The sequence below is a fragment of the Mus caroli genome, unplaced genomic scaffold (assembly GCF_978045245.1).
Source record: "Mus caroli unplaced genomic scaffold, Mus_caroli_1 scaffold_3, whole genome shotgun sequence".
NCBI lineage: Eukaryota > Metazoa > Chordata > Mammalia > Rodentia > Muridae > Mus > Mus caroli.
In genome coordinates, this window is record NW_028227258.1 from 110,732,392 (window position 1) to 110,758,689 (window position 26,298).

Sequence of the window (26,298 nt, forward strand, 5' to 3'; positions counted from 1 at the left end):
CACAAAGGTCTTTCTCAGCTGTCTCTCTTCCCTACTCAGAATTTATCAAGGATCTTGCTGCCCTTGGGTCCTCATGCCTTCTGAGGCTTCTGTAGTAGACAAAAGGAAATCCTTGGTTCCCTCTTCTCATGACTTTGTTTCCAGGTAATGCATCCGATTTCTTCGTGTAAAAAGTGTCAGATTTACTTTTTTAAAAAAAGGCATATACATACAACTGTCAGACCAAGTGGAGATTTACCACCTGCCCAGCACTGGAAGGCTGGGGCAGAAGGATCGTGATATCAAGGACATCCTGAGACCCTGTCTCAAAAACAGCATCTCTTTGGCCAGAGAGAAGGAAGCCCACTGTGGAGGAGGCTCGCTCTACCCAGGCTCTTAGAGCCCAACTTCATAGAAATTAAAATACTACAGAGGCTTCCTGGTGGCAAGGGATTAGAACAAAAAATAATTCTATGGTAATAGCTGAAGAGGAACATTTTGAAAGCCTGGTACATGCTTTGCCTGTTTCCACATGCTTTAGCCATCTGTGTGCATGCATGTGAAGATACATGTGTGTGCATGTGGGAGGGGTACATGTGTATGCATGTGTGTGAGGGTACATGTGTGCAAAGGTACATGTGTGTGCATGTGTGTGAGGGTACATGTGTGTGCATACGCATGTGCATAACTAAATCAAAATAGAAGTTATTTTAAGATCTTAAAATTTTTGAAAGTTTTCTTTTTTTCTTCTTCCAAATGACATTTGGATGTGGTTATATGCCATAGGGCAAAACCAAAACAACAACAACAACAACAACACCCCAACTACATTTAGTGTGGCACTTTTAAGGCACTTTTTACCTAAGGAAAAATCAAAGGTCAGAGCTACTGAGTGCTGGGGTCCTGTGCTGTGTCCAGCAGGTGACAGGGCAGACAATGGTTTCATGACCCTGGAGTGCTCGGTGTCTTCCATACAATTTCCCATTGAGGGGCCAATCACCCACCAGTGGTGGAACTCAACTTAAATCCAAATGTCCCCTTTCCAAGCCAGTGTCTTCCCAGTGAACATTGGGGTGCCTGGCGCTGTCCGGGAGCTGTTAACTCTCTTGCTATTCTGGAAGCACTGTTATTTCTTGTTTTCTTTTCTACTATTCATAGTCTGGTAACACTAGAGAATATCTAGAAGGTGACTGCAGCTGGCTGACAGAGGTGAACCTAGATCCTGTTTCCTAAGGTCTTCGAAGCCAGACGCCAGAATCACTCTCAATTATCAGAAGAGAAGCTGGAAATATCAAATGAATAGTGCCAGGTAGTGACTGCACACCAAGAGAGGACAGCCACCCGGCTTCCCGTGTCCTCAGTCATGCCACAAGCCGGGTCAGACGCTGCCACTGTCGGCAGGGACGCAAGATCCTCTGTCAAAGGGAATGAACACTTCCCCTGGGGAGTCCTTAAAATGATGCAGTGTCTCTCCTTTTCCTTTGTTCTTCATGAAATACACCTTCACTGACAGTTATGATTAGTCGCTGACTCTCTAGTGTGGCTCTCTCATGTGTTTCACATCTCCTCCTGGCATTTGTGGCTCTGCTATAGCCAGGGCTGAGGGTCTATCTGCCTGAACTGCTTCTACCTGGAACTCCTCATCAGGATGGAAGCCAGCACGTGGGTCACGCTTTATCCTCACGAAAACAGTGACACCCTCAACATGCATCCTACGAGCCCAGGACTGACACACCTGGTGCAGGTGAGCCACCATCGGGAAACTCACTTCTCAAGCAGAGGCCAGGTTTTGCAAGAGGGGTTGTTTAATCACAAAGCCACAGCAAAACAAACGTTTTAAAAGTTTTATTTAACACATGACATCATATTGTTTTCAGAGTAGTGACGGCCTCTACAAGCATGAAAGGGAAGAGAAAAACTTAGAAGGGCTTCCTCAGTTTCTTGGCAACATGAAAGTCCAGGTATTCGTCCAGGAATCTGCTTGCTACCCCCAGGACAGCGAGGACAGTCAGCAAGGCCAAAATCCCCAGGCTCAGCCGGAAACCAGTGATCCTACAGAGTGGATGTGAGGGAGAAAAGTGTCAGACTGGGCTGTGCTGAAGCTTTCGGGGTCCTGGTAAAGGCTGCTCGCTGTCCTGGAACTCCCACGAAATGTAGAGAGTATTCCACGCACTGAGGCCAGCTGGCCCCTGCACAGTAGCAACCTTGCTTAAGCACACTAGAACCAATGCTGAAGTCTTGCTGGGATTAAGAGTCCAAGTGCTTCCAACTGCTGGTACCATGTGTCTTTAATCCCAGCACTGGAGGCAGAAGCAAGTGATCTCAATGAATCCCAAACCCACTTAGTCTAGAAAGCTAGTTCCAGGACAGCCAGGGCTATACAGAGAAACCTTATCTCATAAACAAAACAACAAACAAACGAAGCTCTCATGCAATGAGCAGATACACACTTCCATTTTCTCCTCTCATGCCTACTTCTGTGGCTTGGCAGGACTGGCCTCAGGCAAGCAGCACAGGTCATTTTGGTCACCAATACTGCATGTGTTCTTAGTGCCTTTCAGGAACAGCAAACTGACCCTGCTGTACTTGCACAAATATGCCACAATTGGGCTCTCTTTACCTTTTCTCAGCGGCTTCTGCATAGCCCCAGAAATACTTGTGACGGGCATATATGTACAGGAGACCCAGACAGGCTGCAAAAACTGTAGAAGAAATGAAATGGAGAAAAGTTAGAGAACTTAATGAATGCCTCTCAAAATAAAGGGTGGAGAGTGAAAAAGTATTTTTAAACATATTTTCCTAACAAAATAAATGTGCCCAGAATATATAAAGCATCCTTAAGATAACAAGAGAAAAACAACTTTTCTAAATAACTAAAATATTTGAATACACAATTCACACAGTATGATAAATAAGTGTGCCAGTTATCACATTAAAAAAAAAAAGTTTCAAGACAGCTGAAGGTCCACAAGCTGCTGGTTAAAACGTCAGTGAGAGCCAGTGAGATGTCTCAGTGGGTAGAGGCCAGCCCGGCTACTGAATTCTGTCTCCAGCAGCCAGGAAATCAGGAAGGAGAGACAGGACTCCACAACATTGTCCTTTGGTCTCCATGTGGGCTCTGTGAAACATGCTCCAACATACACATAGCACATGCACACACACCAGCAATAGTAATGAGCAAAACGCAATCCTTTTTAAATGTTTTTAAACTACAGTGAGATGCCACCATCGAGTACCCAAAGGGATGGCTAGGATCATCTATCTATCTATCTATCTATCTATCATCTATTTATATTTTTTTCAGATAGGGTTTCTCTGTGTAGCCCTGGCTTTCCTAGAACTTTGTAGATAAGGCTGGCCTCGAATTCAGAGACCGACCTGCCTCTGCCTCCTGAGTGCTGGGATCAAAGGCGTGCGCTACCATGATCAGCATGGCTAGAATTTTAAAGAGCAACAATATAAAATGGAATGGATACAGAACATGTGGAATCCACACACGTCAGAGGTAGGATGCAAAATCACACAGCCCCTTTAAGAGAAAGTTCTAGAAGTTTCCCATAAGAGTTAAATATCATTTAACCAACTATTCTATTCCTATGTATTTACTCTAGAAACAGGAAGGCATGTGTCCATAAAAAAGACTCATTCGACAACATTCATGAAACTGTGAGTGGTCATCATAGCTATGAGTTATGTGTTCATGGTCACCAAAACATGAGCTAGTCTGGGAGTTGGTCACTGGGAGACTTGATAACCAAATCATATCATCCTCTATGCCCCTGCTGCTCCATTGAGAATGAATAGAGCTGCATTGCAACAACCCCCAAACCTCAGTAGCACTCGGCTGTGGGCTGAGGCATTGCGCCTCGGAGTGAACTGTATTATTCCAATCACATGGAGCTCTAGAATGGGAAAGACCAAACTGTGGGAAAATCAGGCCAGTGGAAGGCACAGAACTGGACGGGTGCAGGGACAAGGGTAGACTTCCTAAGTGGTGGCCATGTCACATATCTTGATAGAGAACTGATTCCCACACATGTGTCCCTCTGTGAAACTTCCTTGAACACCTAAAACCTATGCATTTTACCACATCTAAGTTTTATCCCCCAAATATGCAAAGCACAATAGAATGTGCTGCCATTCTGACCAGTCAAAATATTGATGTCTTCTCTGAACGAGCACCTCACAGATGCAAACTGAATGTCTGGAGCAGCAGACCTCAACCTATGGGTGGAGACACTTTGGGGATAAATGACCTTATCACAGGGGTCACCCAAGACCATCAGAAAACACAAACGTTTGCACTACAATTTTATTATTATTATTATTATTATTATTATTATTATTGGGTTTTTTGAGACAGGGTTTCTCTGTATAGCCCTGGCTGTCCTGGAATTCACTTTGTAGACCAGGCTGGCCTCGAACTCAGAAATCCGCCTGCCTCTGCCTCCCAAGTGCTGGGATTAAAGGTGTGTGCCACTACCGCCCAGCTTCACTACAATTTATAACAGTAGCAAAATTACACTTATGGAGTAGCAAAGAAAATATTTGTATGGTTGGGAGTCAGCACAACATGAGGAGCTGAATTGAAGGTCACAGCATTAGGAAGGTTGAGAGCCAAGGTGTAGAGCCTCTGTCTGGGCTCTCTTCACTACTCACTATTTTACTTGGTCACCAAGATTTTTTTTTTAATTTCCAGTATATGCCAGGTGTTTTTCTAAAGATTTGGTTATCAGCTTCACCTTTATGGACGTTATTATTCTAGGGCTGGGGCTGTTGCTCAGTACAATGCCTGGCCAGCATGCTCAGTTCTTTGGGTTTGATTCTCACCACAGAAAGAAGATAAGATGAAGAAATAAAACCTTCTTGTCTACTCAGCTGACCCTTTATATGATAGAGGCGCATGTGCGCGTGTGTGTGTGTGTGTGTGTGTGTGTGTGTGTGTGTGTTGCATGATATCCATGTCCATGTGATCATTTGTGTGTGTGTGTGGATGTGTTTGCCTGTGTGCAGGTATGGAAGCCAGAGATTGATATCAGGTATCTTCCTCATATCAGATATGATGTATCTTCCTCAGTCACCATCCCCAACCTCCCAATATTTTAGCCAGGGGTCTCCCGTTGAGCTTGTAGCTCATTGGCTAGAGCCTGTCTCCAGCAACCTTTCTTGTCACTGGGTAACGGATGCATGTGCCTCTCTGCACTCGGCTCTCTGTGTGGATGCTGGGATCAAAACCGAAGTCACTATGGCTGGCACTCTAACAACTGAGCCATTTCCCCAGCACCTTTATTCTATCAATAAAGAAAACAAAGGATGGAGAGAAGAAAATTGCAGGCTTAGAAGTGTGAAAAAGCTCCAGGGTGCTGTGGGACAGGGGACAGGAATTCTGTCCTCTTAGAAAGGGGTCTGGGGAATGCTGTTGGAGGGAGAAGGCACCAAAGCATCAGAACATGGGATCCCTCTGGAGGGCATCATTCTGAGTGAGGTAACATATTCACAAAGGAACTCACACAATATGTACTCACTGATAAGTGGATATTAGCCCAAAAACTTAGGATACCCAAGATATAAGATACAATTTGTTAAACGCATGAAACTCAAGAAGAACGAAAACCAAAGTGTGGACACTGTGCCCCTTCTTGGAATTGGGAACAAAACACCCATGGAAAGAGTTACAGAGATAAAGTTTGGAGCTGTGAAGAAAGGATGGACCATCTAAAGACTGCCATATCCAGGGATCCATCCCATAATCAGCTTCCAAACGCTGACACCATTGCATACACTAGCAAGATTTTGCTGAAAGGACCCAGATATAGCTGTCTCTTGTGAGACAATGCCGGGGCCTAGCAAACACAGAAGTGGATGCTCACAGTCAGCTATTGGATGGATCACAGGGCCCCCAATGGAGGAGCTAGAGAAAGTACCCAAGGAGCTAAAGGGAACTGCAACCCCATAGGTGGATCATTATTATGAACTAACCAGTACCCCAGAGCTCTTGTCTCTAGCTGCATTTGTATCAAAAGATGGCCTAGTAGGCCATCACTGGAAAGAGAGGCCCATTGGACTTGCCAACTTTATATGCCCCAGTACAGGGGAATGCCAGGGCCAAGGGGTGGGGGGTGGGTGGGTGGGGGACTAGGGGGGGAGTGTATTGGGGACTTTTTGGATAGCATTGGAAATGTAATTGAGGAAATTACCTAATTTAAAAAAAAAAAAAAAAAAAAAGAACATGGGATCCCAGAGTAGAGGCAGAGCTGCCTGGCATTTAAGGATGTTAAAGATTCTAGGCATGCTCTCTCTCTCTCTCTCTCTCTCTCTCTCTCTCTCTCTCTCTCTCTCTCTCTCTCTCTCTCTCTCTCTCTCTCTCTCTCTCTTGAGATCTACTATCCCAGCCTACTGAATTCCCCCAAAGACAATGAACAGCCAGAAGCACCTTAGTAGGCAACTTACGTCGGGAGAGAAAAGAATGACAAGTTCCCCAAGAACCTTTTCTGCTAGGCAGTCAGCCTCATTTGGCCCACCATGGGAAAATCTGAAGAGTCAAGAGACAGAGACAGAATCCCATTATCTAACGGCACGTCCCTTATTCATTGTTAATATGTCCTTAGATGACGGGGAACAGCTACTTCTACTTGTGCCATTAAGGAACAAAAGGATGAGTTGGGTAAAGTTAAAAAGTTATTCTCTAAAGGTCACTGTATCTGAAATTCCTTGGTTGACAGGAAAAAGTCGCAAGAAAGAGATTGATGAAGGCTCCTTGGAAGCAGCTGGATTTTAGTTTATTTAAATCTTACCAAGCAAATGCATACCAAAATGAGGCCATTGAAGTGACCAGGAATCAAAGGGATTCTATTTCTCCAGCCAGTTCAACCCCTGAATCCATGGGTATGCAAAGCCCTCAGCTCACCAAGAAAATGTCAGCCAAATAGAAAGGGCATGCTTGCAAACTTGTGGCATCCAAGATACAGGTCCTTCTGGACCTCCAAACATAGGTTGTTGGGACAAATATCAAGAGCCCTGCTATGACCTTGAATGGAAGATGTCTCCACATTGGTGACTAGCAGGCCAGACAACTTATTAACACCGTATGCCTCCATTTCCTCATATGTAAAATAGGAATTAATTATTGACTACATCATATGAATGTTTTAAATCCTACAAATCTATGAACTTCCCTCCAAAAAATTGACCTGGCATGCAACAAATGCTCTGTGAACATTGCTGTTGTAAAAGTGAATTGTTTTCTGTGTTCTGATCATCCAGTTCAATTAGATTATTGGATTTGAAGAGAAGGTTCATGTCGTTATTAATCCCTGAGTGTCTAGCATGTAGTTTGTTTCAAGCCGTGTGTCTTCTATAGGCAGGCAACCTTGAAGGAGCCCTATCTCATCCAAGATGCTTATGTTGGAGAGGATGAATATGCTCAGACCCAGACTCTTGGCCCTGCTCATGCCAAGCAAGTATTCTTCCACTGAGCTACGTTATCGGGGCTTGCTTTTTGAGACACAGTCTCACAGTGCAGCTTTGCCTCTGTCTGACTCCTGGAGTCTCAGGTATTAACCCCTCTGTCTCCAACTGCTAGTGTTTGGTTTTATTTTTTTAATTCTTGAACTAAATCACATTGAGGCCATCTGAACACACCTAGAATTTGGATGTATACAGGCATTGCTTCTTATAGTCAAAGTCATTTCCAGCATCAGTAGCCATATGGTCATCTATCTGCCCCTTAATTGTGTTTAAACACCACAGTCATCTTTGGAATGAGTTGACATGCTCTTATAATTACCTTGATTGAAGTACCACCCAGCCATCCACAGCGTTACGATGAATACGGAATAAAACTCCAAAGAGTTTTGCCTGTAGGGGGGACAAATAAAGATGAAACTTAATCCATGAGGAAACCCACACTAATGTATTGATTTTCCATCTGCAGGTGAGCGTTCCATCAATTCAACCAAAAATAATACAAGAACTTACATCAGGAATTTAAAAGATCCTTCCACTTAAAAGGAGTCTTTAGACATGAGATTCAGACATTGCTCAAACCACAGAGCAGGACCAAGAATCATTCTCCTATACACAAATGGTCACAAGTGAAGTGCACCATGGCTCGGATTTTCTAAGAAACAGGCCTCCAGAGCCTAAAGAGATTTCCATACCGTCTCAAGCAACCCAAGAGGCTACTCAATTCACATTAAACATCTTTCTTCTTAAAAATTCTCTCCCACCCTCAGCTTCCCACTTGAGTCTTTAAATAATTCCCCTAAAAGCTTCTAAAAGAAAAGAAATGGACACACTCAATTCCCATTCTATGCAGTGGGAAGGTAAGTCACAAAAGCCATCCTTTTAAGAGCACCAACAGCTCTTGCAGGGGATCCGAGTTCAATCCTAAGCACCCATGAGTCTGTAACTCCAGTTCCAGGAGATCTGGTCCTCTCTTCTGGTCTCTGTGTGCACCAGGCACACAAGTGCTGCATAGATCTGCATGCAGGCAAAGCAATCATAGACATGAAGTAAAAATTAAAATGAGTGGACAGTAACGTTCCATTGCCTCTATTTGTCGGAAAGTCAGATGGAGATTTTGATACTATTTCTAGCCCAAGGAAATAGTTCTCTGGGAGCTACAGTTAACTCACAGGACCTAGCAGAGAAGGGGAAGGTGAGGTGCGGTAGTGATGGGGTTAACTCTAATTTATTAGCAGATAGCTCAGCCAGAGAAGACAGTCTTCTCAGTACTCATCTGAGCCAAGTTGAGCAAAAATAATTTGTCATTTCTGAGCCTGGTGACACATATCTGTCATCTGAGCTATCTGGGGGATTAAGGCAAGCATTTTTTACATTGACTCCCTGCCTGCTATTGAGTGAGTTCAAGGCCTCCCTGAACTACTTAATGAGACCTTGTCTCAAAACAAAACCTTCAGAAATGGGGCTGGGGTGGCGTGGAGCTGGAGGAGACCTCTCAGCACTTGCAGAGGACCTGAGTTCAGTTCCCACACCCAATGGTCCACATCCACCCGGGTAACTCCAGATCCGGGACACTCGGTGCCCTCTTCTGGCCTCTGCAGGCATCCATACACAAGTGCACATACACAGTCACACACATACACAAAAATAAAAATAATAGTAATATCTTTTTAAAGAGCTGGGATGTGCTCTCCAAATACAGCCAAAGGATGTCAGGACAGGACCTCAAGCAGAACCCAAGATCACCAGCCCAGGGATGGTATCACCCACAAGGGGCCCTCCCCCCTTGATCACTAATTGAGAAAATGCCCCACAGCTGGATCTCATGGAGACACTTCCCTAGCTGAAGCTCCTTTCTCTGTGATAACTCCAGCCTGAGTCAAGTTGACACACAAAACCAGCCAGTACAGTTGACCACTTGTCCACTAAACACACAAACACATCACTATTAAGCTTCAACCCTCACATTCTTATTCATCCCCAAGATCTAAATCACATTAAAATCCCACAGTCTTTACATGTTAAAAGTTCAATCCCTTCAAAATATCCAATCTCTTTTAACCCTAACCCTAAACCTAAGCCTAACCCTAACCCTAACCCTAACCCAAAAATAAGAAAGAAAAAAAAAGAGCTGGGATGTTTCTTCATGTTGGAGTATTTTCCTAGCATGTGCAAGACTCTACATTTAATCCTTGTCCTCAATAGAAGGGAGAACGGTGAACAATGGACAAATCCCACATTCACCCAAAAGCCATGAATCCTGCTGCCGAATCCTGAAGCATGCATGGAAAGTCCTAACCTCACCAACATAACCAGCAAAAACCCTTTGCTCTCTGGGGGTCTGAAATGGGCAGTGTTGATCTCGCCTTCCCTCTCTTCTCGCCATCTCTTTAAGGCCCAGCAGGGCACCAGTGGCCAGGAAGCTCTCCTCCTCTCCTCTGGAGCCTAAGTGGAGGCTCTAGCACCCAGAGAAGTGACAAAGATGGTTTTCTCTGTGGCCCTGGCATGGCCCTGGCATGTTTTTGCATGTGATGGGTTTTTAAGTTTGTAAGTAGCTATGGTAGGCTAAGTGAAAAGACACTTTATATATTTCATAGGAAGAATAACAACAGTTAGCTGAAATGAAGAACCTGCTTCCCCGCATTTCCCTTTCCACAGAACAAAAGAGAAGAAAAACACCGGAGGGTTGTAACCCTTTCCACAGTCAGGGCAATTTCTGGGCCCTTTCTGGAAACATCACCCAACTGGCCCATTCTTTATTAGGTTTCATGATACACCCTAAATTACTCCAGGACGGGAAGACTGAGTTTTCCCACATGTCCTTATTCAAAATTAGCTGTGACGTTTTAAACACCTCGGAAGCATCATTCACAAAAGTCTATTTTCAGACTTCTCTTTGCAGTGAATTAATGACCTTGGTGTTGCATTTTGAGGAACAAAGAGATACTACACAGAGCCTCCTAGCCACCCCCAGTTTCACAGTAGGGAAGAGTCTGGGAGCCTGTGGTCTCTTTGGGGGTCTGTCCACAGAGGCTGACACACTGATGTGTTTTTGTACCCCTGCATGAAAGAGGGAGGAATTCTCTTGGAAGAAAAGAGAAACAAGAACAGAGGGCTGGCGTAGGTCTTCCCACGTAGCTCAAGCTGGAGAACTTTTTAATGGAGAACCGCCTGGTGTGGCTGGATCACCTTCATGAAAAGCTTAGAGATATCCCAGAAAGACAGTACCCAGCCTCAAGTGACAAGGCTTCAATGGAGAGAGAGCCCTGAAATCTCCCCTCCCTCCACTAAAGCAGCCCCAGGATGTGGTCCAGTGTTTGGTCCAGGTCACAGCACTGTTCATCATTGAAGGAAGTCAAGACAGAAACTCAAACAAGGCAGGAACCTGGAGGCAGGAGCTGATGCAGAGGCCATAGAGGGATGCTGTTTACTAGCCTACTCAGCCCGCTTTCTTATAGAACGTTGGATTACAGCCCAGAGATAGCACCATGCACAGTGCGCTGGACACTTCCCCATCAGTTACCAATTAAGAAAATGCCTTACAGTTGGATCTTATGGAGGCATTTTCTCAATTGAGCTTCCTTCTCTTCAGATAACTCCAGCTTGTGTTGAGCTGATATAAAACTAGCCAGGACACCCAGGTGTGGACAATGCTCCGGACCCCAAGGACGATACCAACTGCACTGAGGCCAGCCAGTTGCTTGAAGCTGGGCTGATGTCACTGGGAACACCGCCAGCTCCCAGAAGTCATCAAGAAAATACGAACATTGTGCTAAGATACGGCATGAGCAGGGGGTAGTTAGAGGCCATTGAGATCAGGCAAGAATTGACTGTAGCTCCGTGTATGCTCGTGGAAAGGCAGGTTACTTTGTATTTCTTCATCTTTATCCCCCAAGAAATGGGTTCCCTGTCCTCCTATTACAGGCAGGAGGCACTCTTGGGCTCGCTCAACCTCAGACCTTTGCAGACATGCCTCAGACTTTGGTTCCTTTAAGATGCAGTGTATGGGTCAGTCTGCCACAGCAGGGAAGGCTTGACCACCTGTGTGGAGCAAGTGGCCACCCCCCACCCCCCAGCCCCCACCCCCACCCCACCCTCACCCACCCCCACTCCTCAGTCAATAAGCAGAAAGAGATGGCTGCTGTGTTTAGCTGGCTTCTTTCTTTGATACCTTCAATCTAGTCAGAGACCACTGCCCATGAGATGGGTCTTTCCTCTTCAGTTAAACCTCTCAAGAAACAGCCTCGGAGACGAGCTCAGAGGTGTGTCTCCTAAGAGATTCCAAATCCAGTCCGTTTACAGCGATTAGCCATCCCCTGCATCTTTGTCTGTTTCTCGTCATCGTCTTTCAGACATCAGAAGTAATTCTCTGGCTGCCAGTTGGGGTCTCTGCTATTTGTGGCTGTCTACCCGGTAGTATTGCTTCACCTGGAAACACCTGGAGCCCCATTCTGCCTGCTCATCACCACCTCCTCCACCCTGTGACCACACCCTCTCCTGCCAGCAGCACCTCTGAGCCCCGAAAAGCTCCCACAGCATGATGACAAAGTGCAGTGTGCCCCGTGGTAACCGCCAGGGTGAACAGATACACTCAAGTTAAGGGGATCAAATTCTGAAAACTCCCCCACTAACTAAGCTATCAGCAGCTAATTATTTTCATGGACAGGGCAAACCAATATGGAAACAATTTTAGCATCTTTCTAGCTACCCAAAAGCTGCACTCTATGTTCTCCTTACAAGGTTCCATAGGAAGAGTCCTGTGACTATTGTTCTTCATGACACAGTTAATGAGGATCACCTGTCAAATACTCCCTCCCCTCAAATATCCACGGGAGGGGGGGAGCAGACAGCTGTGTCTAGTCATTTTCTGATCACAGCCCCCACGGTGCAGTAGCCCTGACCTCTTGTATAGAAATATGGGAGGCAGGGGAGGTTGCAGTCACTGTTATAAGCAGATGTCACCAGGGGCCTGGAATTCCACACTAGAAAGAGTAACTGGCAAGGTCTTCGATAGGGGGCCAGTAGGGGGAGCAAGTGTCCTGCTTGGCCTGGACTTGAAATGCTATCTAGAAGGTGGATCTTCAAGTTTTGAAACCAGTACAGCCCTGATCCGTTGCCCTGGTTTGTCTGGCACCAAAATGTTTTAGGAGACCTGAGGCTTAAGGGTGAGAATGGCAAAAGCCGGAGAAAAGCTGAGAACTCTGGGTACCGCCGTGGTGATCACGTGCGCTCAGTGTTCCCCCACACTGTGTGGAGCAATGGCTGCAGACTGGGCCTTGCCAGGGAGACTCCAGTGAGTGGGCAGCCTTTGGCTCCGTGTCTAATGCACACACAGAGGGAAGTAGTGTGAATCCATCCACAGACACCACCAGCTGTGCAGCACGGCCCGTGTGCACAGACTGAGGAGGGCAAATGCACCCCCACAGGTACAAAGGGAGCACTTTGCTCAAACTAGAGCAGGACCATGTGTGTGTCTCCACAGATCAAACCATATTATAAAACACAGGCCCAAGGATTCTCAGTCACAGGGAACCACTGTAACACTCTCTCCTGGGCCCCATAAAGAAGGAGTCCTACTACTGCTAGGACCGTAGCTCCACCCAGCAGTCATCCAAGTGTCCACTATGTGCATCAGGGACCCACGAGCAAAGAATTCCAGCCATTTCCTGGACTTCAGCGTGGCATGATCCCTATTGCATCAGACAGTCCGTGCCCATTCCAGTTGTGTGTCACGCCTACTGCCTTACACCTCTGGGGCTCAACTGTGACCCCGTGTGGCACAACTTCCATTGTGTTAAACCTCTGAGAGCTTGGGACACTCAACTAGAAAACAATACTGTATGTGTTATACATCACACAGAACAAAAGAGATGGGATTCTAAGAAGGAATGTGACTAGAAACTGCAACAATGCCCTCCCCTCTCTGTGGGCTACTTAGACTGCAGGAGCAGCTCGCCACAAGTTGCAAGTCGTAAGGGACAGGGAAGGGTGCATTCTGATAACAAAGAGTACAGCGAAAACAGATAACAGATACAAATTAACAGGAAGGTTAGGGTTAAAACAATAAAATTGGGAACGCCAAGGAAGACAAATAAGAGGGCCAGCAACTAAGAGATAACCAAGCAGATAAGGAGAGAGGGAGGCTAGAGCTCAGAGCTCTGATCCGGTGTCAGCAGGCCAGCTGGCTTCCCTGAGACTCCAACCCCACTCCATTCTTTGGAGAATATATGCAAGGCATGGTTGCCCTGTCATATGACAAACAGTCTACTATTAGGTAAGAATGGCTTCTAACCAGCAACGTCCACCTAGTCTAGAAAGGAGACCACCACGCAGATCACACCATACACAAGACTACGGCCCTACCCCTGGGGGAGAAGAAAGACTGTAGATTCATCTTGGCAGCTGTGATACAAGGTAAATAAGGGAACAATGAAAGGACAGTTTAGTTAACAGCCACCAAGACACCTATAAGGCCAGTGGCTAGCAGGATAAGGGCCTGTCAAGGTCAGCCGCTAATAAGGAGTAAGTCAGAGACAGACAGAGCGGGGGAAGGCTTCCACCACCCTTGACTGGGTGGGCAGTGAGCAAACAGTATTAGCATCTCCCGCTTTGGGTCAGGGGGCACACATAGAGTATGGGGATTTCTACTGGCTCTGACCGTGACAGCCTAGAAAACCAACGCAATAGAAATTACATTAGCCATTGCCTCATTTTTACCCTAAGTCCTATAAAAACTCCTACTCAAAACAATTTAATGATGTTTTTCCCTCTCTGGGGACCCCTCCCACTCTCAGGAAGTTCTCTCATTTTTTCCTTACTGACCCCCCAGTAAAGCCCATATCCCTTTGCTTACCCTCCCCCTCATCTGGAACTCAAGAACCACTGTCTTTAGGTTGAATTTTGGTGACCATGGATTTTCCAACACCCACTGTGGTAGTTTAAAGAGAACACACACACACACACACACACACACCATCCCCATCCCCATAGGCTCATCTGTTTAAATGCTTAGTCTTCAGTTTGGTTGAGTGTTTAGGATGAATTAGGGGGTGTGGCCTAGTTGGTGGTATGCCACTGAGAGTGGGTTTTGAGGTTTTAAAAGCCCATGTCAGGCCAGTTAGCTCTCTCTGCCTCCTACTTGTAGGAGACACAAGCTCTTAGCTGCTACTCTAGCGTCATACCTGCCTGCCTGCAGCCAAGATCCTAACCATGCTTGTTGTTATGCTTTGAATATGTTTGGCCCAGGAAGTGGCGCTATTTGGAGGTATAGCCTTGTTGAAATAAGTGTCACTGTGGGCGTGGGCTTTAAGACTCTCATCCTAGTTGCCTGGAAGCCAGTATTCTGCTAGCAGCCTTCAGATGAAGATGTAGAACTCTCAGCTCCTCCTGCACCATGCCTGCCTGGATGCTGCCATGTTCCCACCTTGATGATAATGGAATGAACTTGTGAACCTGTGAGCCAGCCCCAATTAAATGTTGACCTCATAAGAGTTGCCTTGGTCATGGTGTCTGTTCACAGCAGTAAGACAATTGTCATGAACTTTAACCATCTGGAACTTTGAGACCCAATAAATCCTTTCTTCTATACATTGCCTTGATTATGGTGTCTTATCACAGCAATAGGACAGTAACCAAGACACCCTAAGTCCCTGAGTCATGCACACGTGGACCAAGGAAAGTCCTGCCGTTCTCAAAACTCATTACTTACCGTGACCCTCTTGGTGGGAGGGAAGCCTCTGCTATGAAACTTTTTTCAGCATCTCTTCTAGTTAATAGATTCCTGAACATACAACGTGAACTTCTGCATGTAACAACCTCATTCTGGAAGCTGGAGAGGGGGGCCATACTCAAAGCTGGCCAGCCTTAGAGCCTTAGGAAAGCTTTTAAAAATAAAGACAGGCCAGGCATTTCAGTGAGGCTTTTAAAGATCTTTCCCTCCCGCCTGTTTTTGCTGATTCACTCTGACTCAGCAGCTGCAAATACACAGGTGTCAGGGATGACTCTAATCAGAAGGGTCAGAGCGACAGCTTATCATGCTCAGAGAAGGCCTCTGGGTGGGATAAGGGTTACAAGAGTTCACGTATAGGTGGAGACATGTCTATAGGACAGGTTATATGGTGATCCAGACTGTAGTCCCAGCACTCAGGAAGCTGAAGCAGGAATTCCAGCCCAACCTGAGCTACAGAGTGAGTGAAGGGACTCTGGCTAGCTCATGCGTGGTGAGCATGACTCTGGCTCGCCTTGCCCTCCTCTCCCATTCCCTCCCCCTTGCTAAAATACCGTTATATCACATTCCTAAGGCTAACCACAAAGGTCCATCCCTTATTTGGCCACTTCCTCCTCCTGAGGCCGCCAACCACGGTCCAGCTATCAAAATATTAAAGTCTGACAATCAAAAGCCCCCTTTGGCTCACCTAATTAACATGCCCAATTAAAGTTCAACACCTCATCCTAGCACAGGTGGTACCTCTTTAGCTATATTTTCCCATGTGCCATGTCTCTGTCTCCTCTCTATCCAGAGGCAGTCCTTTGTCCCACACTGGGACAAATATTCCTTCCCCCTCTCTCTGTTCCCTTCCCCTTCCTCCTCTATCTCCTGTCCTTGTCTCTTATTTCCTGCCCTCTGTCCCTCTGGGGCAAATAAATCCCCACTTGGTCTTGTGGGGCCTGAACCAATACCGATCCTAGCATTAAGCACCCCAAAAATAAGAATTAGTGAGTTATTTAATTGACTGAATTATTCCTTGTTGGGTAAGTCACCTGCAGGAGTCAGCAGGAGGTGTACCACCGTGGCAGCAGGGCCTGATTCTAACCACCACACAGCAATTGAATGGCTGATAGAAGCCGGATGAACATGCGAGGAGCCACCACCTACAGCTCTGCTCCAGATCCCCCTGCCTGTCACTGGCCTCACCACTGAATCATTCACGATCTTGGGCATCCTCTATATCCACCTCAATGGATAAAGGGATATAGTGCTTCCAGCTAACACCCTGGGCAGTACACTGTGGGGTAGTGGACCATGCCAGGAAACACGGTAAGGTCGAGGGGGTTCAGAAGCCCCAGTACCCTCATACCTGAGGACAGTAGGTGTTTCACCTCCTCCCAACCAGGTTCTTGTCACATGACCACAGCACCCCATGAAGAGGACCATGATGTAAGGGCAGCACCCGGAGCCCCTCCACGTCCGTATGAAGCATCCCTAACATATCCAGCCAAGCCAATAGAAAGCATCTGCTTTTAGACCCCAACCCACTCCAAAATGTACATAAGACCCTGTCCACAAGGAATAAAGGTGTACAGAGAGTTATTTCATCAAAGGCTGTCTGAGAGCTTCTGTCGTATAAGAGCTATAACACTTCTGAGGAAGAAAGTTCTCTCCGGAAGTTTTTGCCACTGGAAGCTGCTCCAGCCTACTGTGGTCACTTCCTGCTTGGTGACCCGGACCTAGGCTCCTAGTCGTCTCTGTGGATTCTTCATCCCTGTTCACCAGCCCACTGCATAGCATAGCACAGCTCAGAACAGCAGCGGCCTTAGAGCAGCAGCGGCCTTAGAAGATGGACTCCCCCTCCCTTTCTGAAATCGCAAATCTTTGGCCGCTCTGCCAGGTCAGAGCTCCGCAGATCTCCACAGACAGTGCCCAGTACACAGACCAGCAGTAAGCTTCCTTAGAGATGCTTGGGCCAGAGAGATTGCTCACTGGGTAAGAGTACACAAACACAAGGACCAGGGTTCAGATCCCAGCACTCGTGTAGAAAGCCTGCTGTGGCCATGTGTTTACCTCCACCCTCAGCACTGTGAAGGCCACACACGTGGTCTACTTGGGCTTCCTGCTGCCGGCTCAGTGACATGCTCTGTCTTAAAGGAATAAAGTAGAGAATGATAAAGCTGAACACTTGATATACTCCTCTGGCCCTGTACACACACACACATACACACATACACACCACACACAGAGACTCACACACACAGACACACACACACCATACACCCATTCACGCAAACACACACACACATACACACATACACACCACACACAGAGACTCACACATACACCACACACCCATTCACGCAAACACACACACACACCACATACATTCACATATACCACACACACTCACATACACCACACACTCACACATACACATTATTATACACCATACATGCACACACACACACATATTGTACACCATGCACAAACACACACACACATATAGAGCAGGATATCAATGTCTTCCTATGCCCATGTGTGTGCATGTATGTGCATATCATGCAACACAAACACACATGCACACACATATACACAGAGCAGGATTCCAGATGTCCTCCTCTGCCCCCATGGGTGCATATTATCCATCATATAACACACACACACACACACACACACAAAGGATGCTGTCTCTATCCCCTTCTCTTCCCTCCTTCCTCCCTCTCTTCCTCCCTCACACACTACAAAATGTAATGGCCTGCATCACTCTAAAGCTATAGAACATTTGAAAACTCCTATCTTTGTGAATTTGCCTTTAGTTTTCTGAGGGGTTTGAACACGAATTTGGACCATATGCTTTCATTTATAAAATTCAGGCTTCAAATTTTAACTGAATGTGAAGAGGTAACGACCACCAAATGACTGCCCCAGCTGGCTGCAAGAGGAGGGAAGCCTCTAAGCCTTGGCGGGGCTTAGAGGCTGGTGGAATGTGAGTCTACTCAGGGACTGGCTGAGCAGTGACTTTGGCCTTGCTGCGGGCTGTGCAGCAGTGAGAAGAGAGAGGGAAGCAGCGTGTCTATTTAAGTCAAGGATGGCTAAAGCGATTCAATGCTTCAGCCAGGACAGGGAGAAAACCAAATGTATTCCTTCCTAAGGAAGCCAGTGTGGAAGAGATAGAGAGAACCTGTAAAGACCTTCTGGCCCAGGTAGTTTTTCTAGGCACCTCACATACAGCCTATACACCATACTCCTGACAAATGGAACTCTGAAATAGCCAGATTTGTCCCAAACCTTAGAATTTAAGGCAAGAACTTGACTAATGATATAGAATATTCAAGAAGAAATACAGGGAGTGGGGCAGGACTGTCCTCTTTCCCCTCCAAAGGAAGCAGGGAGCTGCCACTGAACCAGCCAAGTTCGCTTGGCTCCAAATCAACCTTGACATTTTGAGGGTGTTCTTTTATTTCATTATTTTAACCTCTTGTCTCTTCCACTGTGGTTAAGCAAACAAACTGAGTTCTGACAAATGAGTTGAGCCCGGGTACTTATTTCATAAATAACAACTTCAGAGAAATATTTAGACTGGGGTCCAGCTTTATTTCTAGGATGAAAGGAGTCCTGCTAGAGAAGGGGAGGGAGGAAACAGAGAATCAAATGTGTGGGAACATTGAGAAGGAACACAGAACCAAGACATGGCCTCAGATCTGACCCACTAGACGCCACCTCCTTCCCAAGCAGGAGTTCTCAGTTCAATCAGGCCAAAATGAACCTACCGCTGGCCCCGCCTTAGCCCCGCCTTAGCCTCCCACATGCTGCTTCCCAGTCTTCTATATGCCAGTTGTGGGCTTGGTTGGTTCAGGGATTGTTCAGTCCCTTTTGTGGCTTTCTTCTGTTGATGGGAAGGGGTTATGATGCTGAACCCAAGGCAGTCATTCTAGCCCTGAGCTCTCTCCCCAACTCTGGGTTACAGGGTCTCACTTGGCCTTGTTTACCTCGGCCAACCTAGCTCAGCTAGCAGCCCACCCCAACACACGTGGCTGCATCCCCTCCTGGGCTCTCACGAGGGGTTTCCAGAGCGCAGACCTCGGTGGTACAAATGTGACTAGTGTTGACCTTTGAACTTCCTTGGCTATATATACAAGGACTGTTGGTTTGCTCACTGATACAGGCCAAGCCATCGTATATGGAGATAATCATACATATTTAATGTATTTAATGTGTGTCTTTTTACTTAATGCATGAAAATGAAAGACAAAGTTCAAAATAAATAAAAACTTGAACATGAAGACCATAAGGGTTTGGGAAATTGAAATGAGTAGGCCTTAACTTGTGTGCTTTGATATTATTAAAATTTGCTAAGTATTGTTTCAACATGAATGACGCTAGAGGGTTTTTTTTAAGTGATTAATGAAATTCTCTAATGGAAAAGAACAAATCGTACCTGTGAGACCCAAAGACATAATGGTTTGGCATCACTGACAACAGCCATGGAAGAGCAGGGGGTGACAATAAGCTTGTAGAGCTGAAACAATGATCAGCGAAAATCCTTCAACTGATAAACAGTAGAGAGTGGGGAAATTCTCCAAAAAGAACAAAAGCCCCCAAATACCGGAACTGAAAATACAGGAAACTAAAAGACCACCAGCTCAAGAACAACTAGCACTTTCCAAAAAAAGAACGGGGGGCTGGTGAAATGGCTCAGTGGGTAAGAGCGCCCGACTGCTCTTCCGAAGGTCCAGAGTTCAAATCCCAGCAACCACATGGTGGCTCACAACCATCTGTAACGAAATCTGACTCCCTCTTCTGGAGTGTCTGAAGACAGCAACAGTGTACTTACATATAATGAATAAATAAATAAATAAATAAATAAATAAATAAAATAAAATAAAAAAAAGAACGAAAGCACAAAGAGGAAATTGAGAGAGAATAGTCTCTTAATCTTCCAGGACAGAAGGACATGACCATTAAGAGGCCTGCTCTGGAGTTCAGCATGATGTAATGCAGAAGAGACCTATGGGGCACAGAGTACCCCAGAGCATCCCACACCACATGGCAAGGTCTTAGAAGACAAATGTCAACAACATCCAAAGACAATAGAGAGTGATGGGACAATTGTCTCACGATTCTAAACGGATACAATGTTTCATAAGGAAATATAGATGTCTCACCAGGCCACCAGGATGTGACGGGCTGTGCTGTATTTGGGGACAGGATAAGTCCCCAAGTTCTACGGACCTGAGCTTCCTTTCTCTCAGGAAGCATCAGACAGGTTTCCGAGAGCAAATCTGGACAATTCCCCACCGGCCCCTGTGTAATACAGAGTTGGGTGTACTTCTCAAAGAGTGGGGATAGCAGGGGGCTTAGGTCACTGCACAGACCCTTAAAGGAGACGCTGGGGCCTAGACTCTTCTTTTTGCATGTGCCCATAGGTGAACAGGGATTGTCCCACCACAAACTCCCACCCTGATGTATGTGCCACACAATATGGCCAACAGAGGAGGAAAATCTAAAACCCTGAACCAAAATATATCCTTCGACCCCGCAGGTTGCTTATCTCATGCATTCATCACTGTGACAGACAGCTAACAAATGTGCTCCAAGAAAACAAGAACAAAAATAATGCAAAGGAAAAAAAATGGAATCCAGATACCAGGTGATCCAAACCAGAGAGTATAAGAAAACCCTAGGGTGGCAACGGGAAGGCCCAGAATAACAGCCATGCAGTAGTTCTAAAGAGCATCCTCCACTCAGGAGTAAAAGAGGGGAAGGAATCAGGCAGACCTGGCTCAAAGCAGGAACTCCCGTTCCTGCTTTGTTAGCAGGCTGCTGGTGCATCTCAACGGGCTCGGAGAAGAGACTCCACTCTGTAGAAGACTCAGGAATGAAACTAAGACAACTAAACTAACAAGCAAATTAACCGTAAGAAGAAAAACGAAACCTGCACAAGAAGGAAACATAATTACAGAATACTATCCGGATGCACTTCGAAGGTTGTTTACTGAACCACAATGGCTCAGGTTTAAGGTAACATAGTGACCCAATTACAAGACTAGGAAGAGAGAAGAGTGTGACGTCCTTTCATAGAAGGACCTCAACTGGCAAGGCTTAAAACTGTCTGCCAATAAAGCAGCAGTGAAGTCACACCGCTTAGAAATGCAAAAGTTGCCACAATGGATGCCAGTGTCTATGTGCAGGACTGAAGGGCGTGTCAGGGACAAGCCCAGAAGACAGTGACTTGTAAAGGCTTGTCACTCCACATTGTTCCCAGGCTCTGCACGTCCTACCCAGATAAAATAAACATTTTCTTCTAGGTGTCAAACACTCTGGCATCAAGCCAATACTTGCTACTTGACATACCAAAGTATTTAAAGATGGCTAGGACGGGCCTGACTTCTCCTTGTATGGTTTGATGTTTCTTAAACTTGTGTTGAGCCCTGTCAGTGCCATTCCCTCTACACTTTGAAGCGGAGGGAAAGAATAAACTATAAAGCCCCTTGGCAAGCAAGAGGCTGATCAAGAGACCATTGTTGTCAGCCCAAGGGTCTTTCCTTACCAAAATCGAATTCAAGGTGTAATTTTTATTTTAATAGCCAAAATTAGACAAGAACTATACAAGGAAAAATATAGGTGAACCTTACTCCTGGACATAACAGAAACATCTCAAAAAACTAACAAAAGAACCCACTGACAAATAGATATTGATAATGGTGATGGTTCCCAAAGCACTGGGCGTTGGGGGTGAAATATAAAGGTAACCCTAACATCTACAGGCAAGTGCACGGTGTCTGTGACAGAAGGATTCTCTCTCTCTCTCTGTGTGTGTGTGTGTGTGTGTGTGTGTGTGTGTGTAGGCAGTGACCACAGGATGGTCAGAGACTCTGAGAACTCGGGACTCGGGACGTCTCATCCTTACATGCTTCAGGTTTTAGGAAAAGGTTCTTGGAGAAAAGAAAGTATGAAATCCTTGGTTCCACCTGAGTCTACTGAGCCCTCATGGGGGCTAGAGAGGTCTCGGTGATCAGCCACCATGCTGAAGAGACAAGGACACCCTTCTTCCTAAGTGGCAGCCTTTTGGGCAAATAAACCCTATTAGATATGATCTAAAATTGGTCAGGCATCACCCACTGTATGTTTCATGATGGTGGAGCCTGAAGATGAGCCAGAGTAACTTGTGGTTGGTAACTGAAAATGAATTTAGGGCCTTCTGTATTACGTTTTCCCCTAATCAGACTCTGTCTGTGGCAGGCCTGCCCATGTGAAAAGCATTACTTACTGCGCACGAAATATTCTCTCGAACTCCAGAGGGCCTGTGACTGCTGGGGGTGCAATCTTGTGTTTTAGTCTTACTCGTCCGACCTGCAGAGCGAAATAACCTACAAGGGAACGGAATGTTATGTTATAGTCTGGCACATCACTGGTCACCAGTGAAGTGTGAGTACAGTTGGGTACCAGGGCTATCTACTAGAAATTGTCAAATTAAAACAGACTGGCCAGTGAGCCCCAGGGACCTATCTGTCTCTGTCTCTCTAGCCCTGGGATTACAGGCATGCACCACTATGCCTAGTTTGGGGGGTTTGTTGTTGGTGGTTGTTTGTTTGTTTGTTGTTGTTGTGGTTTTTTTTTTTTTTTTTTTTTTTTGGTTTTTCGAGACAGGGTTTCTCTGTGTAGCCCTGGCTGTCCTGGAACTCACTCTGTAGACCAGGCTGGCCTCGAACTCAGAAATCCGCCTGCCTCTGCCTCCCAAGTGCTGGGATCAAAGGCGTGCGCCACCACTACCCGGCCTATTTTGTTTTTATATGAATTCTGGGGATTGAACGCAAGTCCTTGCATTTACAAAGCAAGTTATTTTTTCTTTTCTTTTCTTGTTTTGTTTTTGTTTGTTTGTTTGTTTGTTTGTATTTTTGTTTTTCGAGACAGGATTTCTTTGTGTAGCCCTGGCTGTCCTGGAACTCACTCTGTAGACCAGGCTGGCCTCGAACTCGGAAATCTGCCTGCCTCTGCCTCCCAAGTACTGGGTTTAAAGGTGTGCGCCACCACTGCTTGGCACAAAGCAAGTTCTTTTCCACCTGAATTATCTCCCAGCTCTCTCATCTCCTTACTTCATAATTACCTCCTGACATCTGTCATTTCCCTTCCCACTGTCTCCCCCAGTTCCATGTTCTTGGTCATTGTCTCAAGCATGCTTGGTCTCCCTTTAATATCTCAATACCCACTTCTGACACGCTGGTGTTTCAAAAGGAATAGCTTCCTCTTGCAAAATCCCACTCCGAGTTTGTGGCTTCTATCTTCTCCTCTATGACTATTCAGGGAGATGTTTTCTCCCAAAACAGCACACTTGCCCTTTGACAGGAAGTCAGTCAGAATTGAGCCCGGCTTAGGTAGGACTCCCCAGCAGGCTCCCTCCCTTCCCTTTGGTTCCCCGTTAGCTGTTGCTTAGGAGTTAAACAACGGGAGTGAACATACTAAGTATGTATTGCTTAGGGATAAAGTGAGCTGAAAGAGAGGGATGGGAACTCTCCAACCCTCCACTACACCCTTACAGGGCAAAAGAACTGTGGACAAGCCAGCAGCTCACAGGACCAACCAGAGCCAGAAGAAGGGGGCCCTGTCCATTATGGAGAAATTGGAACTTGGCCTTTCTGGCCCCCAGCACCCCCACCCCTGTACTGTTACCGTTTCTCCTAATTTGCTTCCTAGCCCTGGAGGAACCACCCAGGGACGGAAACAATGAAGGCTGTGTGCTCCAGGTTGACCAATGTGCAGTAGCACAAGAACGTGGGGCTTCTGAAGGGTTTGAGACTGAGCAAACATTCTAATAGGAGTTCAGTTTCTCTCGAGTCTGTGGACTGCAGCCGGTACGCACCTGTCTGCCACACCAGTCAATGTATGGACCTAGCTAGGGAAATAAGCCAGGTGCAGGAGCATCCACAATGGGAAGGAACCTTTGTGCTTGGTGTCAGGTTCTGGAGTAAAAGCCCCAATCTATCCTCTGAGCTCTGCCTCAGGAAGAACACAGGGGCAAATGGCATGCAGTAGCCATGGACAAGCTATTCCATCCCTTCTGTGGGAAGACTGAATTTCTCTTATCTTTCCTCTTTCCTGGGGCTGGGGGATGTTTGTGTGCTAGGGACAGTACAAGGGGATACTTCCTCCACCACTGAGGACCACTCAATCACAGAGCCTTCCCCCCGGGAAGCCACTTCTCTAATTGGCAGCTTCTCTCTGCAGATAAGAAGTTTAGGAGGGGAACAGCGGTAAGGACCTATTCTGGGCCAGTCACCACGGAGGTACTTCCTACTCAGGATCCTGTTTAACTTTCTGTGCTGAGGACACGGAAAAGCAGAAAATCCTGGCCTGGAGCAGTCAGCTTCCGGAAGGCTGGACCACACAGATCTCGGTGGGTCTGTCTTAAAAGCCTGGATGAATTAGGTGTCCTAAGTCTGTGAACAACAAACTTCTGTTGAAGTGGCTGGCTAAACAGTATCTCTCTGTCTCTTTGTCTCCGTCTCTCTCTCTGCGATCCACCCCCAACAATTAAACTTTTTTTTCTGCCACAAACATCATTTTTCTGGTCTCTTCTCTTCCTGTTCTCATCTTCCATCACCATCAAACTGCCTCATGCCTGGTTCCAGTACACAGTGTCCTCAGCATGAGTCAGCACACAAAAGGCTCTCTGTGGGGATAGAGCCTCTGTGGGAAGGGACATGTAGCCCTTGTCCCTGTTGCCCCCTTGTAACTGCAAGACCAAGGCACACTGTTTGCTTAGACCCAAATTCTCCAGGGGTTGGTAGCAAATTCCTGCTCTAGTCCACAAAAGCACAGTTTCCCTTATTCACAAAGCAGACTGGCTAGGCTAGCCACTGCGCGAGTGGGAAGACCCTGCTCTACCACTAAACAGAGCAGTCATTTCCTCCCGGCGGTGTGCAGCCTGCACTATCCCCAGCTCTCAGCCCAGGTATCTGGAAGATGCACCCCAGAAAGAAGAATAAACAGGCATTCTTGGTAAGCAAGTGTCCACTAAGCATGGAAGGAAGATAGCATGCGTTGAGGAACTTCGCTCCACTCCTGGGCAGACAGAGAGGTGGATGTGAAGCCATCCTAGTCAAGATATCTTGTAATATTTAGAATTCATTATGTAATCTAAACTGCATATTTCTATAGAACTCTACCCTGGTGATCAAATCTGCCATGGGCAATTTTTCTTAAAAACAGAACAAAACGAAACAAAAATGCTTTAAATGTTTACAACCAACTTTAGAGACAGTTTAGAATAGTTTCCTGGTGAACACGCCTAACGGCTGTCTGTGCTCTCCATTTTCATGTGCTCACGGCCCTGCCTGAGACTCCTGGGGCTCCCGGCACTGAGCTATGAGCTGTCACCATAAATGATAGAGTCACTGGGCTCAGAGGCCCACAACATCCCAGAGAGAACATTCCCAAATTCTACCCATCTCGGGGAAGGAGTGGGCAAGCCACTCTGAGCAACTGTCTGCTGGGCACCCAGAACTACCAACAAAATGCAGGCATGAAACCCAGACACTGAAGCAATCTCTCTCTCTCTCTCTCTCTCTCTCTCTCTCTCTCTCTCTCTCTCTCACACACACACACACACACACACACACACACACACACACACAGCTCCGGTGTTCTTACTTTGCTGACAGGCAGAGAGAAGAGAGACTGCAGCCAGCAGGCTTGAATCCCCGGCCATCTTTCTTTCACTCTGTGATCTCTTTCACAGAACTGTGTGTAGGAAGTCAGCTGAAGAGCATAGGTGCCTTAGGACCCTGAGGGGCTGGTCTTCTCCTTTATAAAGGCAACAGAGTTGAGTCAACAGAGTTGGGAAAGAAAAAAAAAGCAGGATTCAAGGTTGAGTAACAACCTTTGCACTGAGACAGAAAACCACAGAAGCAGGCAAGGCTGGGCCGCTGGCACAGAACCATATCTGTTCCTTTCTGAACACACCCCAGACACACACCCTACACAGACACACACCTTACACACACATCCTACACACACTCACACCCTACACAGACACACAGATACACAAACACACCAGCTCACTCTGCGGTGAGCCTTCCAGCCTCAGAGCCTGGGCTACTCTATTTTCTCTGCCTCTTCACCAGCTCTTTGGCCCTTCACTCTGC

The 26,298-nt window shown here is 46.4% G+C and overlaps 1 protein-coding gene across 1 annotated transcript; it reads right to left on the reverse strand.

Moving 5' to 3' along the window:
* Positions 1–1,857: 1,857 nt before the first annotated feature.
* Positions 1,858–26,049, reverse strand: Mgst2 (microsomal glutathione S-transferase 2). The gene is made up of 5 exons (XM_021159027.2): positions 25,805–26,049; positions 22,425–22,524; positions 7,766–7,836; positions 2,600–2,681; positions 1,858–2,031 (listed from the first exon to the last, which is right to left on the reverse strand). The coding sequence occupies exons 1-5, from the start codon at positions 25,860–25,862 to the stop codon at positions 1,899–1,901; spliced, it is 444 nt and encodes a 147-aa protein (XP_021014686.1). The 5' UTR covers positions 25,863–26,049; the 3' UTR covers positions 1,858–1,898.
* Between the last annotated feature and the right edge of the window lie 249 nt (positions 26,050–26,298).